At 32.9% G+C, this 17,813-nt stretch overlaps 1 protein-coding gene across 1 annotated transcript; it reads right to left on the bottom strand.

Moving 5' to 3' along the window:
• On the bottom strand, positions 5,984-8,465 carry LOC18594534 (9-cis-epoxycarotenoid dioxygenase NCED3, chloroplastic). The gene has a single exon (XM_007022118.2). The coding sequence runs from the start codon at positions 8,201-8,203 to the stop codon at positions 6,362-6,364; it is 1,842 nt and encodes a 613-aa protein (XP_007022180.2). The 5' UTR covers positions 8,204-8,465; the 3' UTR covers positions 5,984-6,361.

Genomic DNA, 17,813 nt, shown 5'->3' with positions numbered 1-17,813 from the left:
ACACATGTCTATAACATTAACCACAAAAATATAATATTGGAAGGAAAAAAAAAATTGGCTATAATGGAACGAGAGAGACACCCTGGACAGAGTTGTTTTGTCGTATTTCTGTGTAATAGTTACATCTTCTCAGAGATTCCCTAATTCCTGGAATGGGATTTGGCTTAATTTCCATTTTATAACTTGAACAGATATATTTGCAATTGATTTTTTGTTTTACACGTTTTTCCAATGGTTGGTACGGTCGTATTTCCAGTGTATCATGGGGATACCTAATCAATTGATTTGCTTTGGGGTAAAGCCCCAGAATTTCTTTCGGTGCACCAACAGCTATGCAAGGTTTCCACGTTTTCCATTTGTATTCAAAGTCGATATCGTACTTCAGATTGTTCTGGGGTTTTCCAAATTGGAGGTTGTTAAACTGGTAAGAAAAATAAATAAATAAATGCTCATTTTAAGCTTTAAAGTTTATTAAGATTAATTCATTTAACGGAAATTAATTTGTAACAAGTTAATGATTAACTAAAAGATGCAACACTAATTCGTTAAGAGTTAAACTCACTTTTGCAGCCTTTAATCCTAATCTTTAATTTTGTTCAGTTATAGGTTAATTAAAATTCTAAATTTTATTTGATTAGAATTTTTATTTGTATACAACATTGAGTAATTGTATATTTTAAATTTCTTGTTTCACATCGAGTTTAGAACTGAATAGAATAATGAGTAATATTTTGAGAACTCTACAAAAAGAATACTTTGTAATTCTATTTTTTGTTTTAGGTAGAATTAGAGTGATTTGAGTGATTATTCTTTAAAAGTTAATGACAAAGGGTATGCAAGAAATCTTAAATTGATTTGAAAAACGATAAATATCAATTTATTATATTTTAATTTTTTAATAATAAAAAAATGATTTCACTTCGTGAATGTGAATAAGAGATCAAATCACATAAATTTTTATATTTTTTTATTTATTTAATTTCTTTGAGTTTTATTTTTGTTGTTTTTTAGGTAATTTTTATAATAAATTTTTTTCATCAATTTTCTCTAAATGAATATAATCTAAATTTCAGTTTTTTTTTTTTTTGACAAGTTAAAGAGGAGTGCTTATATTCAATAATAGAAGAGGAAGTCCCTGTACAATCGGCCAAAACACCTGCAGTCAATCAGCCACTAGACAGAGTAGTAAGAGCGTTCTGTCAAGTGGGGGGGACGAAAGAACCTTGTACATTGGCCCTAAACATGACCGGACGACAATCCTCAATAATTCCACGGACTACAACAAAAACAAGAACATTTAATCAAAGTAAATTCATATTAATTTATTTAGAAAATGAGGTATTGGAACTTTGTTGGTGCATTTATCATCCTGCATGTTTAAAAATAACAAAAATTTCTCTATTTATCATCAAAATAATTTCAAATTGAATTGTGGTTCTTCTTTTTGGGTGGATTTCAACATCATGCAAGTCAAATAAAGATGCCAAAATTTTGTATTGTCAATCAACTTGCTCAAAATTTTCAATCTAATCATTTATAAACGGTCAGCTTTGAGGTTGAGTACTGTTGCCATCCTTGTGTGGTCCAATTCCAACAGAATATTGTTTAGATTACAAAAGGGCTGAATAATGGTGAGTTAGTTTTGGGAGGACTCCTTAATTTCCTGTCTGTATGCATAAATATAATTAATTCGGATGCTTACTTTCGTTTCATTTCTTTTGAATCAAACTAAACCTTGAGATTATAACTTTTTTTTCTTCCTTCTCCTCTTTTCTATTAATTCTCCTTAGGAAACCATGTCATGTATAATTTTCCTCCCAGCCAAACATCTGATTAGCTGAGAAAATCATAGAGTAATAATAGGAAATGAATGTCATGAAACAATATACTAGCATTACTTTATGTTCTCCATCGACAAGATATATATAATGGAAAAGAAAGCACCACATCTCATGGTTTGTTTCATCTAGAATTTATGTTTTGGCCTGACCACTTTAGGATTGAAAAGCCACAGCAAAAATTTGTCCTTAAAAGCTGTCATAGTGCTAGTATCTATTCAAACAAATTTCCTTTTCCCCTTGTTAGCATCTCCTTTTGCCTTTACTAGTGGGGAGTGGAGACCACGAGCAGGGACGACTACGATGGTGAAAATTAAAAGCAATAGTTTAGCCCTATGTTTTGCATGCAGCCACTACGTTGACGACGATGACAGGACAGCCCGAAACATTGACAGCACCCCTTCGGCAGCCAATCCTCCACTGTTGGATCCATATTGTACGTATATAAATTAAGCAACAGATCTTTAGAAAACCAAGATTAGATTGCACCCTTTAGTTGCCATTGCTGAAAGGGACACGTGCATATTGAAATGAGTAAAAAAAAATTCATACAAATTAATTGAAACTGGTTAGCTACAAGGATTCATGTTTTCCCCTGGCAAGTAGTCAGGCATGGCTTAATGAAAGAATATGACTTCTCCCCAAAAAAGCTGTTGGGGGCACATGACCGTCATGTGAAGAACAAAGCAGGAGTCGATTCACTTGGAGCCCTTTTTACAATTTTATATGTCTTTTTTGCCTCCCTGGTGGCACTGGCAGCCCTCTGTATTTCCTTTGATTGGTTGACATCTATAGGCTTTTGGCTTTTTGACCCTTACATGCACCCACCCATACAAGCATTTAAGGAGAGGTGCTTGTTTCCATCACAGAAAATATGGGTTCAATGCAAGAGTTTGTGCTTACCATTTGATGCTTTTCCTTCTTGTTTTGTTTCTAATTAAACATATTGACAGCGGCCTCTTTTGCTGAAGCTTATGGAGCAACTCTAATTAAGATAGGATAGGAGCACCTGTATGTATGCCTGCAGCTATAACATATAGTAATTATAGTCTTACTGTTTTGAAGTACAAAATTCAAATAAAAATCAAATATTTTGATTTCAAAAAAGAAAGAAAGAAAGAAAGTTTTGAAGCATTTATTTCAAACACTATTTAATTTGATCAAACAAGATGACATCAAGCTTTATATTTTAACTTGCCATGAATGTTTATGTATAAAAGTGCCTCACAACTAATGATTATTATGGATTATTATCAACATGTACAAACCACACAATCAATAGAGTTTTAAAACTTCACATTCTGTCATCAAATTTACAAATTCGATCAAAATGGAGGTAACAATACCAAAACATCAAATTTTCAGACCTTGATATATAAAAACCACCTACTTAGGGTGCCTTAAAGAAGATTTGACCAGTATATCTTTTTGGTCTTCTCCCAAATTTTGGAAGTATCAATTTAGGCCCTGAGATTCCCAACTTGTTTCAATTTATGCCCTCGTTTGTCAAAACTAAAAGTGCCACAGAAATCATATATTTTAAAATTAGAATAATTGAACATGCTGTCCTTCAAATTTGAAATAGATATAATTTTTTGTCCTATATATACTTTTGAAAGCATTATTTTAGTCCCTAAACTTCCAATCTACACAATTACCTGTACCTTTCTATGTTAAATTAAGATTAAATTATGTAATTAGTCTTTGTACTCTACAAAAAGAATGGGTTTAATTTATGTATAATGATTTGCGTAAATTAAATCTTTATACTTTGTGAATTTGTTAATTACAACGCCTAACTCTAACACTGTTAAATTTAAATCTTAAATATACTGACATGGTGTTGACTATATGTTTACAACACTTTAGTATTGTGCTTTGTCAACATTTGTTCCAGATCAACATGACTTTGTCACATCAATATATAATCAACACCATGTCAATATATTTAATGGTTAAATTTGACTGTATTAGAGTTAGAGACTATAATTAACAAATTCACAAAGTATAAAGATTCAATTTATATAAATTATTGTACAGAGACTAAATCCATTCTCGTTGTAGAGAACAATGACTAATTGCATAATGTAACTTTAAATTAATTACCAAATTTCCTTTTTACTTTTCTTTTTTAAAGCATATGAGAAATTTAAGAGAAAAGTAAGGTTCAGACCTATTTAAAATGTAAGTGTAGAGTTTTTTTATTTTCAAAAAAAAAAAAAGTGTACAGTTTCTTATGTTTCTCATATGTAGTAAAACAATAGTCCATTACTTTTGGAAACATCATTCCCCATCAAAGTAAGTTTCTCACATGTATTAGTGGAAAAGAAGAGTAAAAATGTGATTTTATGATGAAACATCAATTCATTTGTTTGGGCTTGCTGATAGTAACTGAGCATGAATTATTCTGAATGGGCAGTCTACTAGACTTATGAGAAGATATGTAAAGCTTTATTGCACGAAAACTCCAATGAGGAAGCAAAAACATAAGTAAAAAGCAAAAGACTCTCCCTAATTAAGATTTAGCATTGCAAAATCTCCTGGTAAATTTAACAGGCCAATTGAGAGATAGACAGCGCCGCCAGGATAAATAGCAAGAAAAGATAGCTATTATTGTTATGTATGCAAGTAGCGAAATGGGACAGAACCTGATCATATGTTTGATATGAAGCTGCGTATTGCATGTTGCGCATGCTCCTGGGATATAAAAACAAAACAAGGCCATGGCTTTAAGCCTGCACTATGAAAGAATGTAAGAAACCTGAAAGACCAACAAAGCAGTGAACAGTGGAAAGGACACTTATCTACATGCTGAAGCACCATCCAAACTCAACAGATAGAGCAGCCCATCCTTCATGGCACGTCCTCTCTTTATAGCTAGGTTTTTTTTTTTTTAATAATTGGAGGAAGGAAGATTCGAATTTTCCTATTTAAGTAGGGGTTCATGCACTAACCAATAAGCCAAATGTTAGGGTGGCTCTTTATAGCTAGGTTTGTAGTGGCCAGAAAAATGATGGCAAGAACTCATTTCAGATTGAAATTTTGTGTTCGATGGACCCTCCAAGCATTAGTAATGCTCTCCCCAGTCCTCCCAATAATTGAGTTTCATGGGTAAACCACCATCTATGACCGAAATTGGATCGCCAGACAATGCATACCCTCAGCAAGGGTCGAGTTTCGTTTCCCTCCAAGTGCCAGAAAAGTTAAATTCATCAGCAAATGGCAAGACTAAAAGGTGCTATGTATGGTTGCATCAGTTTATCTCAGCTACAATGTGCATAAATAAAATATCGTTGATATTTCTTAATGTCACCAATATTTTAAGACATTGTCCATTTCTTTTGGAAATATCATTCTCCCATCTTTGACTGTATAATTATGATTTATACATCTCAAACAATCTGTGGCAACCTACTTTCTCTAAGGGAATCTTCATGATGCACGTTTCAAGTTCTTCTCAAAATCAAAATGGCTATCAAAGTTGACATAAATTTATCCTTTCTCCAACTTTGAGATTGGACAGATTAAGTCAAATCACCCTTTCTGCGCCCCCCCCCACGCCCTTTTGTTTAAATATCTCAATCATTGTTCAATATCTAAGGTGTTGAGTGTTCCCTTGCTTCCAGTAGCTCCCACCATGATGTTTCTAGCTGTGATTGGTTTAGCAAATGAGCCTTACACGATTATAATGCCAATGGTATGTTGCCACTATCAACTTCAGGAATTGCGGTAGACTTAAAACTTAAAACTGGCAAAGGCTTATCTGTTAACAGATTTGATGACTTAAAAAAGGAGGTCCAATCTGTCTTTTTTAACCAATCGTTGAATGATTTAACATTTAACCCTGCTTCATTCTCATTTGTTCATTGTTCTAAAATCTATACTTAAGTTCTTTTTAAAATATCTAAACAAATTGACATCTTGTCGGCTCTGTGCAAAAACAATCTGGCCATTTTTCTTCTCAATGTTAGATTTTTATTTCTCTTCTTTTTAATTGTTCGCTCCTGATTAAATCTCTTTTGCAAAACATACCTCACTGGATTATATTGCCGATATGATTGCTCAAAGTGGACTTTCAATAGAAATAAACAAAGGTTTATATAAGAAAGATGAAGGATTGAGTAATTGGAGCAAAGCTAGTGGTATATATGAAGGCTGTAAATTTTAATATTTACAACAAAACAGAGAATTACAGAGACAACAGAGAAATACACACTACATATTTTCTTGTAATTATGTACAGAATCATGCACACAAGTGAAAGAATAAGCAGAAACTAGCTGAGCTTCAATTACTACCTACACCCAAAAGCTGCAAGCTAGTCTCTCAAAAGCTTCCACTTTAAAATAACCAAAAAGGTTAGAGTCTAGGACTAACCCAAAAACAGGGTTGTCTAACTATGGAAACAGAGGAAGAGACTCCGGGGACATATATGCAAGCATCCCTCTGGTAAAACTCCCTCTCAAACCCGGAAAACCATCTAAAAAACATGATGATAACTCAACGAGGGTATTTAAGCTGAATTAGGCCTGCTTCTCCAAGTCCTTGGAGCTTATGAATGTCCCATGAAAGCCATATGGAACTCGAGATGGAAGCTTAACTGTGGCTTCTAGCTGTAAATTCATAGCGTTTACGATCTGCAGCTCTGATTGCCAGGTCTTCTCATCATGAACGAAGGCCAAAATATAACCGTCATCTTCGTTCTCAGAATTGGGATTTCGAGGAAAGAACAAAGGTTCACCACCATACCTTTGGTCTCCATAGATATATTTCTTAACCTCTCCAGTTGAGAGGTCAACTTTGGCAAAACCGGACACTTTAGGCCAAGGCTCAGCTAAAGCTAAATATGCGAACCGGGTTTTTCTTCCCAGCAAGTTGCGGTTCACCATCCCCGCCTCCAAGTTCACTTGTTCAGATTCTGAAATGATGGGGCGGCGTGTCGACTTGCCAGTCTTCAAATTCAATCTTATTTCAGACAGAACACTCTTGAGACTCTCATCACATTCATTGAAAATGGAATCTGGGGGTGTCATGCAGGAGCCAATGACCACAACTTCATCAGTCTGTGGCTCTTCCCAAGCATTCCAAAGATGGAAACAGAAGCAATCAGGTGCTTCCACCCAGCTAATTCCAGAATCATCGGTGGCATTCTTGTCCAATATGCCAAACCTTGACATCTTGTTCTTGTCATAAACAACTGGTGAACCACCATGAATCATTTCAGGCAATTTAAACACGACTTGCTGGTCAGGAATGACCACAAAATTTTCTGTGATTGCAAAGTCGTGCATCATTGTCGGACTTTCAACTGGAATTTCAACATCTGGTGATTTCTTACCATCGGCTGAAAAATGGAAGTACTTAAGATATGGCTTTTGGATGACATCATAGCTAAGAGCAAAGAATTCACCCGTTACAGGATCAACCTTGGGGTGAGCGATCATTGTAGACTTTAACTGACCATCAAAATCATATCTGCCAACGGTTTTCAAGTCCCCAGATGGAGTGATGCGAACATGGTAGGGCAAATCATCTTCAGACATAGCAAGGAGATGACCGTTGAAGTAAACAAGCCCAGCGTTTGCAACTCCAGTACCATGACTTGGATCAACAAGCCCAAATAGGCCACGAGCATAGAAAAGTAACAGCCTAGCTATGCCAGAGTGGCCATGGAGTTCGCCTATGGCCTTGGGGAAAACTGGACGCCCAAAAGCTCTTTCTTGAACCAGCCGGCTTGTTTCCGTGAACCTACAACCATAGCTAGCTGAACCATTTTTGAACTGAACAGCATGAACCATCCCATCGCCGTCAAAGAAATGGTGTCCGGCGACCGGTTCGTGGAGTGGGTTGGCTCCGTTGCGAACGTAGACTCCTTGTATGCATTCTGGGATTGTGCCAGTGACAGGAAGCCTATGCTTGATCGGTTGCTCTGGCACTGGAGCAAAGTTGCCAGAGATTTGGACTCTGGGGTCAGCTGTTTTGGGCAGAGGATGATTGCGCTCATGAGAGACTAAAGCATTCTCTACCACATCTAAAGCCATAGCTGCCGCTCTTTGAAAGGGATTCCATTGTTGGGATTGAGGTTTCTCAGCAGAAGAAGTATTTTTCGGGTGTTTTGTGGTGGGACTAGAAGCTGGAGTAGGTGATGGAGGATATGTTGGTGACTGCTTAGGGAAATGAAGAATGGAAGGAGTTTGGAGAGAGCAGGAAATGTTGGGCTTTCTAGTAGGCCTTTTCAAAGGTATGGAGGAAGAAATAGAGCCCAAGTCAGGAGCCGAAGAAGAGGTCGAGGGTGGGAATTTAGGCTTAAGACAATTGCCAGTAGCTGCTGCTACCGCTGCTGATGCTGATGCAGATGAAGCCATGGGTGCTCAATTTTGGCTAAAGCACTACTCGTGCTTGTATAAATAGTGGTTGTGGTTTGTTGGGAGTGAATGGTGAACGGTGATTGGCTCGGAAAGAGTAAAAATTCTGAACGTGGAAATTCCGTTATACTTGTTGGGGGATGAGAGAGACTTGTATTGATGTCTGCTTTTGTAATACAATGGAAATTGAGTTTGGAGTAGGAAAGAGAGAAAGGGAACGGGAGTGAAGTCACAAGTGTGGTTTGAAGAGGGAGGAGAAAGGGAGAGAAAAGAGGGTATTTATAGAAAGAGAAAAAAGGCCAGCAGGTCCACTCAAGACATCTAAGAGAACACCACGTGTTGCATTTCCGTCTAAACGAGGGGGTCTCAGCTCTCAAAGGAGTGACCATTTTTTAATGTGATTTCAACGAGGTGTGGGGGAAAGGGACAGCTTCTCCCCCCACCCGCCCCCCCTTCCCCCTTTCTCTCTTTTCTATACTCCTACTCTTATTATAATTTAGATTTTTTTTATGGATATATAATTTCATAATATAATGTATTTATATTATTTACATCTTATTGAGAAACATATTTTAAATACTAGTAATCCTTAGTTAATATTATTGAAAATATAATAAAAAATATACATCTACCTTATAATCAATGAGTTGAGCAATTTATGAATTCTTAATTTTTTTTAAAAAAGAAACTTAAATATTTTGATAAAAGAGTTAGAGAAATTTATTGATTTTTTTTATTTTTGTGAAGATAAAAAGAAGTTAAATAGTAATTATAATAATAAATATTTCGAGGGAAAAAGAAGAGTAGGGTAGGGAGGATGAAGGAATAGGGCATTGGAGCATTATGAAGAGAATGAGACTCAGGATGTTATTGGTGATTCTTGGACACGTCGAACCCCGCGTTCTTTCCTCTTACCAGTGTCCTGTCTCCCTACACGTGGCCTTCGCTCTGTGTTTGCTGCCTTCTAACTCCGAAATCTAGGTCACATCACTTGACCCACACGCTTGCCTTCCCATCCCAACAACGTATCATATTTCTCTTTTCAACCTAAAATATTTCTAAATTACAAATAAACCTATATTCAACATCAACTTAAACAATTCATATCTTCCCATTAAAACATATTTATAAAAAATAATAAATTATTTTATTATTAAATATGCATATTATCAATAACAAATTCATAATTTTACATAAAAATAATTAAAGAGTAATTATAAAAATAATAATATTATATATCAAGTTTTATTTATAATAATAAAAAATTAAAAATTAAGTGGTGACGATTACTAGTTTGACTCCGTCAATGCATATGACAATAATTAAACGTAAAATTTTATTATTATATAAAATGATAATTCAAAAAATAAAGATAAAGTTAAAAAAAAAAAACTATTCCCTCTCCTTTCTTTCTCTTTGGTGAAACATAATGATCAATATTCCAATCTAATAAAAAAGTCATCTTCCTTTTAAAGATTCTATATTTGTATTTATCTTTATCTTGATCCATATGCATATGCTTTTGGTACCCAATGATTGTACTGCTTGATTGTAGAAAATATCAAAGTCCATAAAACATTAGTGAGTATTCAAATTGAATTGTTTACGAGCAGCCTGTCTTGTTTTGCATCTGCATACTATTAATTAAAACTTGCCATTCAATAATTAATGATTACTGTTAAAACAATTGCACCATAAACTATTTGAGTGCTGAAATTGTTTGTGTTGTTTTAGTCCCCAATTAATAGTAAAACAGTTAATGTCTGTTTAATCCACAACCTCTGAAGCAGCTCCCTATTCCACAATGCAGAGGTTGGTCCAAAATGGGATTTTAAGGGCTAATTAAAGTTGAACTCCAAATTAGAGTTTTTGTAATACAAAGTTATTAAATATTTTAATACAAATTTGTAAATAAACAAATTATAAACGTAGTTTTTGTTTTAAATAATTGTAATTTGATAGCAATAGATAGTTCAAAACCTCTGCTTCAATAAATCTTTGTTTTGGCCTGGCCTGGCTGATAACAATGTTGCTTGAGTAGAGTTGTTTTAAAAGAATTGTAAAAATAAGTTAAAATAATGTTTGGCATGTAAAAGTGTTGGGAGATGTTAAAAGAATTTGATAATATTTTTATTTATTTTTTTATTAAAGAATTTTTAAATACTTCAAAAATTAAATTCTGCATGCAAAAACAATAAATTCTTCATGCGTTTTAAATCTTAAAATGAATATAAATTTCCACAATGATTTACCAAAAGTTTTAAGCCTATGTTTATATATATAATAAAATTAAATAATAAAAAAATAACATTTATCTCGTCTCATAAATCTATTTTTAAGATTTTGAAGTCAAGATTTCTAATAGAATTTCTTAAATTCTAATAGCTGAATTGTGCAAAGCATGATACACCTGGACAAAAAACACATAGATTATATATTAGCCCTTATACGTAAGACAACATTAGCAGAGGGGTCAATTCCTTATAAATAAATAAAAATATTTTTTACCCTATAATTGTGTGATGTGTATCATTCCCTATGAAAACTACTAGACTTATTGTTTAAACTAATCACTTAATCCAAAATGGGGAGACAGCAGACAGGTGATTAGTAGGTACCCTATTTGACGGCATTGTTCTTGTTTCCAAATTAAGATTTTCTTCCTCACAAGCATAATCTTTTTATTTTTTTCTTTTTTGCTTAATTATTAATTTCGATTAAAAAATTGTTTAATTCGTTAAATGTTTAGAGTTATAGGTAAAGATTCCTTTCTCCAATTTTTTCCACCGTAAACAGAGGGTAAACAATTGTTTAGCATTCAACTTCCAATCATGGGCTGACAACCACATCTCCATTCACGTTCTACATTTATAATTATAAAGCATTTTATTTTATTTTATTTTTTTGAGTGGAAGATTGGACTCTCTTCCCCCGCCCTAATGTCATGGATGACCCTAAACCACTAAGAAGGTTAGTATTATATAATTTATATTCTTTCACTAATAATATAAAATAATTCAAGCTAACGGTTTGATTTGTTGAAGATGACCAATCTTTCATTATCCGCCATGATCAGATCTCATCTTTAAGAACAAAAAACAACATTCTCAAACCCTATCTACGTGTCGATTTACAGGTGGCAGCGCGTGTTGACGATCATTGGATCTTGAAACTTTTTTATTAATCATGAAAAAATATATATATTTTTTATTTTTATTATCATATGGAAAATAAGGAAAAAAAAAAAAGAGAATCGAGTTTAACTACCTAGGGCACCTTTCTTCCCTGTACTTGCCAACTTTGTTTCTATAGTATTCAAACATTGGCTTTTCTCCAATTCTACATTTTGATTAACTTAATGCAATGTGAACACTAGGTTTGGCAAACCAATCATCTACTTACTTAATTAATTAAAAAGAATGAGATCAATAATGTTAATTTCCACCTAAAACCATGTTATTCAACCTACCATATCTAGCTTTCGCACTAATTCAAATTAATTAGCATATAATATAATATAATATTTTATATATGTATATATGTAGATACGTGCACATGTTGTTTGTCCATAAACACATACGCATATTAGATTTGATGAAATATTTTCTTAAAACTTAATTATCTATGTATATATTGTATCAAAAGAATCTTTAAAAGTTAGAGAAAAATAACAGGTTCTATTTATTAATTAAAATTCATGTATTGCATGTAACCATCCTTTAGAAATTTGTCTATGGTCGTAAATCAAAATTTAAGCATACAAGAGAAATTGCCTTCGATCGGTTTGTATAGTGATCAAATTAATCAAATAATAATGATAACAATATATAAGCAATTAAGCAATCAAATATTTGCATTATGGAATGTATTCATGTCTGAAATCTTGTGATATGTTTGTGTTGATTTAGCCATATTCATAGGGGGGAAAGTTGTTATAAATTATGGAGGTCCATGAGATCCACGAGAAGTGGGAATTTCACATGATTAATATTATTAATGTTGTCTGTGTATGATAGTTTACCATGGACCTTTGCAATGCTGCGAGGAATTAATTAATTAATTATATGATTGACATTAGATAATGAGATAATCGAGATTTTAGTTATCTTTGCCCGGACGAGGCACATGAGTTTCACTTCTATTGAGACATGGGATCAAAATTGAAAAATAAGCAATGATTAAACAAATTTAGCTCTCACTTAACCATTTTTTGAGGAACCAAGAAATGACTGAAAGTGAGTATTTTCTAACTAGAAAATAATAAACAGAATTTTCACTAAAGGAGTAATTTTGATGTTTAAAAGAAATATAGTTGAATGGAGGTGTCAAATTTTTATTTTTATCATAATTAATGTATAATATGTATTGATTGACTGAAAATCAAACCCGACCATTATTATAACTCGAAAATACATGAAAATAACACAATTTAAATCCAAAACAACCTAAAAAGAAACATGATCTCGACTTTCTCGCTTAGCTTACAATCTTTCATGTGAAATTTGTTTTTTTTTTTTAAAAAAAAAAAGCTTTACAAACTTAGTTTAGGAAATTTTATTTATGTTTTTCTATTTAATAAAATTGTTTTCACCCTATATATATAGATATATACTTTTGTTGTTATTAGCATGATTATGATGAGAAAATCAAAAGCAAATATATTGAGCTAAAGAGGATATTCTAAATGAAAATATGAAATTATTTTTTGTAATAATGAGTGTGTGTGTGTGTATATATATATATATTTATTTATTGAACGAATCAGATTTGAATTGTTCTTCCTTCAATTAAAACAAAAAGTTAGTTATAATCAATTTTGTGGATATAGCAATTAGTGTAGCACATGTAAGGCGACTAATTAAGGCAGTTCTTAGTTAGAAGCTACCATTGGATCACATGTGCACATGATGACACGTGCTAATTAATTGCTATCAACATAATTAGTCTTTCATTATTGTCAAGTGGAAATTAATAAAGCTTATATAAGCATGGGTAAAGATCAAAAACCGAAATCAAATGAAACATTTTTAATAAAAAAATTACTAGTTTGCTCATTTTCTTTTTTTTTTTTACGAAGGCAGATGAAATTTTCATTAAAAGAAAAAACATAAAAAAAAATTATCCTAGTGCAAGACCATATACAAAAAGATAAAAATTTCCTTTTTTACTTGATCTGAGTATAGAAAATATAAGTAGTATTAATGAAATGCTTGAGTTTGTGTAATTATTACTAATTAAAATGTGCAGAGTAATTTATCTTCAATATTTGCAATGGTGACAGAGGATCATGTGCTTGTTTGACAGGCAAAGCCAAAGCAAATCGACAACTTCCCACATTAATTTCGAGAGCATTAAATACATGAGAAAGGGCAATAGTGATGGATACTTGCCAATACTGACATTTGCAACCATTTTACTCTGCAACTTGCATTTCGGATAGGTAAAATATCTGAATTTGATGAGCTGATCAAACAGCATGGCCTTTTGATGTCTCCATTGGTCGCCGAAGCATATCCTCTCGAAAATAATTCAATTTACAACTATTCGACCAACCGACTTTACCTGAAAAAACTGCCAACTGCCAAAACCAACCAACCAACCAACCTTTTCCACCCTCTTTCTTTAGGGTTAACTTTAATCTATCGCATAATTAATTTTTGTTTTATGTACCCACCCACCAATGGAACGGCTACAAGCTTCGAGAAAAACATTGAGAGAAATCTTTCTTGGATTCTTCTTACCAGAAATTAAAGTGCATGCACTTTAACAAAAGTTGATTAACCCAATGTTTAACTAACCTCTATGTTGTGCCAAATTTAATCAAGCTTTAACGATAAACATTACATATCTTAGTCAACTATTTGGACTGCTATACCATTTTCTTAAACGCACTTTAATATAAGATTAACAATGATAATTAAGAGAAGGGGCATGTCTCCCATGCGCTTGCTTAATTTGACAATTGGTTTCCTTTATATGGCCCATATGAAAAGGGTGTGTTGAATTCAGACACATGGAGGGCACATTCCATGGAGCAAACCAGAGCTGGTTGGTTATCTGAAACAAAATGGGTGGGACTCCTTTGTGCTAAATTTTTTAGCATTAATTGCATTGAAGAAGAGACAATTTTAATGAGCTAGGAAAAACCATTCATTTTGGTTATATTTTTGCATATGCAAATTTTGCTCTTGAATTGTGGGACCGGTCGACTCAAAAAATAATTAACATCATGATAGTGATAAGTCATGATTTATTGGCTTCCACCTTCCACAAATTATTTGAGAACTAAACAAAATAGGTTAGGTTTTGTTTTGTATTTACTTCTCATGCATATTTTCATGCATGAAATATATCAATATAAAGCACAAACAAATTTCAATTTATATGTTATCATTCAAATTTGAACCTTCAATAACTAATTTTAATTAAGAAAGAACTTGTGGACTTATCCATGTAAAAAGTTTGTGCATAAGAAAAGAAAGAAACCTATATATATTTGCATAAAAACACAAGGTTTTTATCTTTCATATTGGATTCATTGCATATGCGGTACACGTATGAGCAATCTTATTAATGCATCAGATGAGAAAAATTCTAAAGACACTTTGTTCTTTTTCCACAAGTGTTTCCTTGTCATTTGCTTTCTATATCAATTATACTCCACGAAGAAAAAAGGCATTTGCCTACGCTGACTGACTTACTACCTTCTTGATTCCATTGGGTGCATGGAACCAGGAATGCCCTATATCCGAGCTCCACCTGTAAGGGATTCAATTTTTTTGTGCATGAAAATTGGAAAACGCATGCCAAGCTTTGGAAAGATGCACATAATTGGTGTGGTACAAAAAAATAAACACATATAATGCCAACTTGTCAATGCATGAGGTGGAGCATCTGGAATGTACCAAGTCAGGGCCACTGTGCAAAGTGTCGAAAACATAGACGAGCTAACGTGGATGAGGCGACGAGTTGTCACAAGTCACCAAAGTCCACTTGGATTGCACTGAACTTTTCCACCCCCCCACTTATATCCCACTTGTAGAAATGCATTTGTGTCTAAGTCCTACATGCATGGCACCTCCCTTCTTTTTCCCCCTTTGGTGTAAAGTGTCCCAAGCAATATGATGTTTGTAGCTCTAGAATTTGAGGAAAGAAAGAAAATTTTCCAAACGGAGACGACCCTTCCCCTTTGCTTCTCATCTTTCTTTTGTTTCCATTTATTGTCACATTGGGTTTTGTTTGTTTCTGTTGGTCTAAACCAGAATGATGCTATTCCCATATAACTGGGGCCTTAGGGTGGGGGGCAGAAGGAAGGATGACAATAGAAACGAAGAAGAAGCATATGACAAAAATGACTATTAGTAGAAAGCCAAATGGGCTGTAGAAAAGTGGGTCCATTTTCAAGTCAAATTTCTATCTGAGGGCCCACCACAAATGGTTGCCCCACACTGTTTGGATGGCAAGCCGTCCTGCCAATTGTTATGGAGAAAGAATTAGCCGAATACAAGTAGTCAGGTTCAAGTCTACGGGACATGTTTGGGAGTGTCAAATCAGTCGACTCTGCGGCAAGCCAGGCAGGCCCTGTATGGATAGAAAGCAGACTCGATCACAAGTCCACTTTCTCCTTTTCCAAACAGGCCGTTATGTACAGGTGTCTGAACACAACATGGGTCCTACTGCTTTTGTAATACCACTCCCAAGGACCAATTATTTGAGATTTTACAAACTTTTTCATCAGATAACGCCACGTGTAAAAAACGATTTCATGAACTAATTTCCTCGAAACCCCTTCTGTTCCTGGTGGAGGGATATTTGCGTTTAGGCTCTGTTTGTTCCACGACAAATAAGCTTCTAGAAATGCATTTTTACATTTTTTTTGGTATTTGGCTAGTAAAATTAAGATAATTAATAGAAAATTATTTAATAATTAAGATAAAAATATTTAAAATATTTTTATAATAAATATTACTATTTATTTTAATATAAAATATTATTTGTACATACCTTTTAATATTTTTATAATAAATATTACTATTGTAATATTTTAATTATATTTAACAGGAGTGCAAATTTTTCAAAAAAAATAATTTTTCATAAAATTATCTAAACAACAAAAAATATCAATAAAATTACTTTCGACAAATTCATTTTCACAAAACAACCAACCTTTTAAATGTTACATCAAAGCAAACACAACTTTAAGTCACACCGTATATCTATAAAAAATCAAAAGTAAAAAAGTTGACTTGGACATAGCATAAACAAAGCATCTTTAACCTTGACTATCACCAAGACTAATGCTACTCTATTTTTTTTAATTGAAAAAAGATTCAAAATTTATTTTTAAAATTAATATTATTTTATTTTTTTAATTGACAAAAAAATAATTTGAATTATACTTTTTACATAAAAAAATCATCACCAACCAATAATTTAAATATTCGAATACTAATATTACTCTATTTAAATATAAACTTTATATCACGTTTCGTTAAATTTATGTAATTGGTTAATTGTATTATGAAGTTCTAATTTAAAAAATCATGATGACATAAGATGTAATGCCATTCAACTCTCATAAAATGGGTTTGGTGTCATTTTCTCTTCTATCCCAAAATAAAATTCTTTAGCTTATCCTTATGATATTCACATAGATTATGATGTTTCAGACAATTTATTGTATGCCCATCTCTAGGAGAATATATTTGTATAGAATAAAGGGTATAGACAACAAATTAATGTGATTACATAACAAGTGGACAATGTGGGACAATTTTTGTATCAAAGGATAGCTTTTGATGTGTAGGAAAACAATTGTGTATTGTTTCCTTCAATCAAGGTTTTATTTAGGCTGAAATCAAGGAATTAAATGAAATCAAATATAATTTTAGGCATTAATCACCGCAGGCAAAAAAACATTTGTGCGCCAACTGTGCCTCCAAGAATATCCTGTCGATGCCAATCTAATCAGAAAACATGAGGACGCATGGCAATATCTGTTTGGAACACTTGTAGCCTTCGTCCAGACAAACTCAACAGACCTACTTTTTATCTTGTTCCTGTGGGACAACCTTAATGCACAGCGGTCAATGCCTCCTTTTTTGGCTCTTCCTTGTTTCAATTACTACTTCCTAGATTTATCCAACCTCTTTGTTCTTGATAGCACTGGATATAGCATTATATAATTTTGAATTCCATGGTGTAGAGATAGCAATGATAATAAAAATAATGTATTTTAATTTTTAATGAAAAAGATTTAAATTTTGTGTTTAAATTATGTAAGAATTAGAAAAAGGTTTAACCATCAAATATAAATGTAAATAGTGTATATCTTATTAGACAATTGAAAAAATGCAATACAAAATTTAAGTTCAACATACATAAATTAATTTCAAATTTAATCATTATAATGTTTCATTGCTAATGATTTTGATTTGACATACAATATCTAATATTTAGAATCGAGCTAGTAGCATGCATGTAATTTAATTAAGATGTTGAACTATAAATATCTTAATACTCTTGAAAATATGTGAGTGACTCTTTTTTTTAGTGTAGGATTTAATGATATTTATTTTGTAAACAGGATATTGTGTTCAAACAGATCTTA

Source organism: Theobroma cacao, chromosome 7 (genome assembly GCF_000208745.1).
Source record: "Theobroma cacao cultivar B97-61/B2 chromosome 7, Criollo_cocoa_genome_V2, whole genome shotgun sequence".
Lineage (NCBI taxonomy): Eukaryota > Viridiplantae > Streptophyta > Magnoliopsida > Malvales > Malvaceae > Theobroma > Theobroma cacao.
This window is presented reverse-complemented; position numbering and strand designations above follow the sequence as displayed.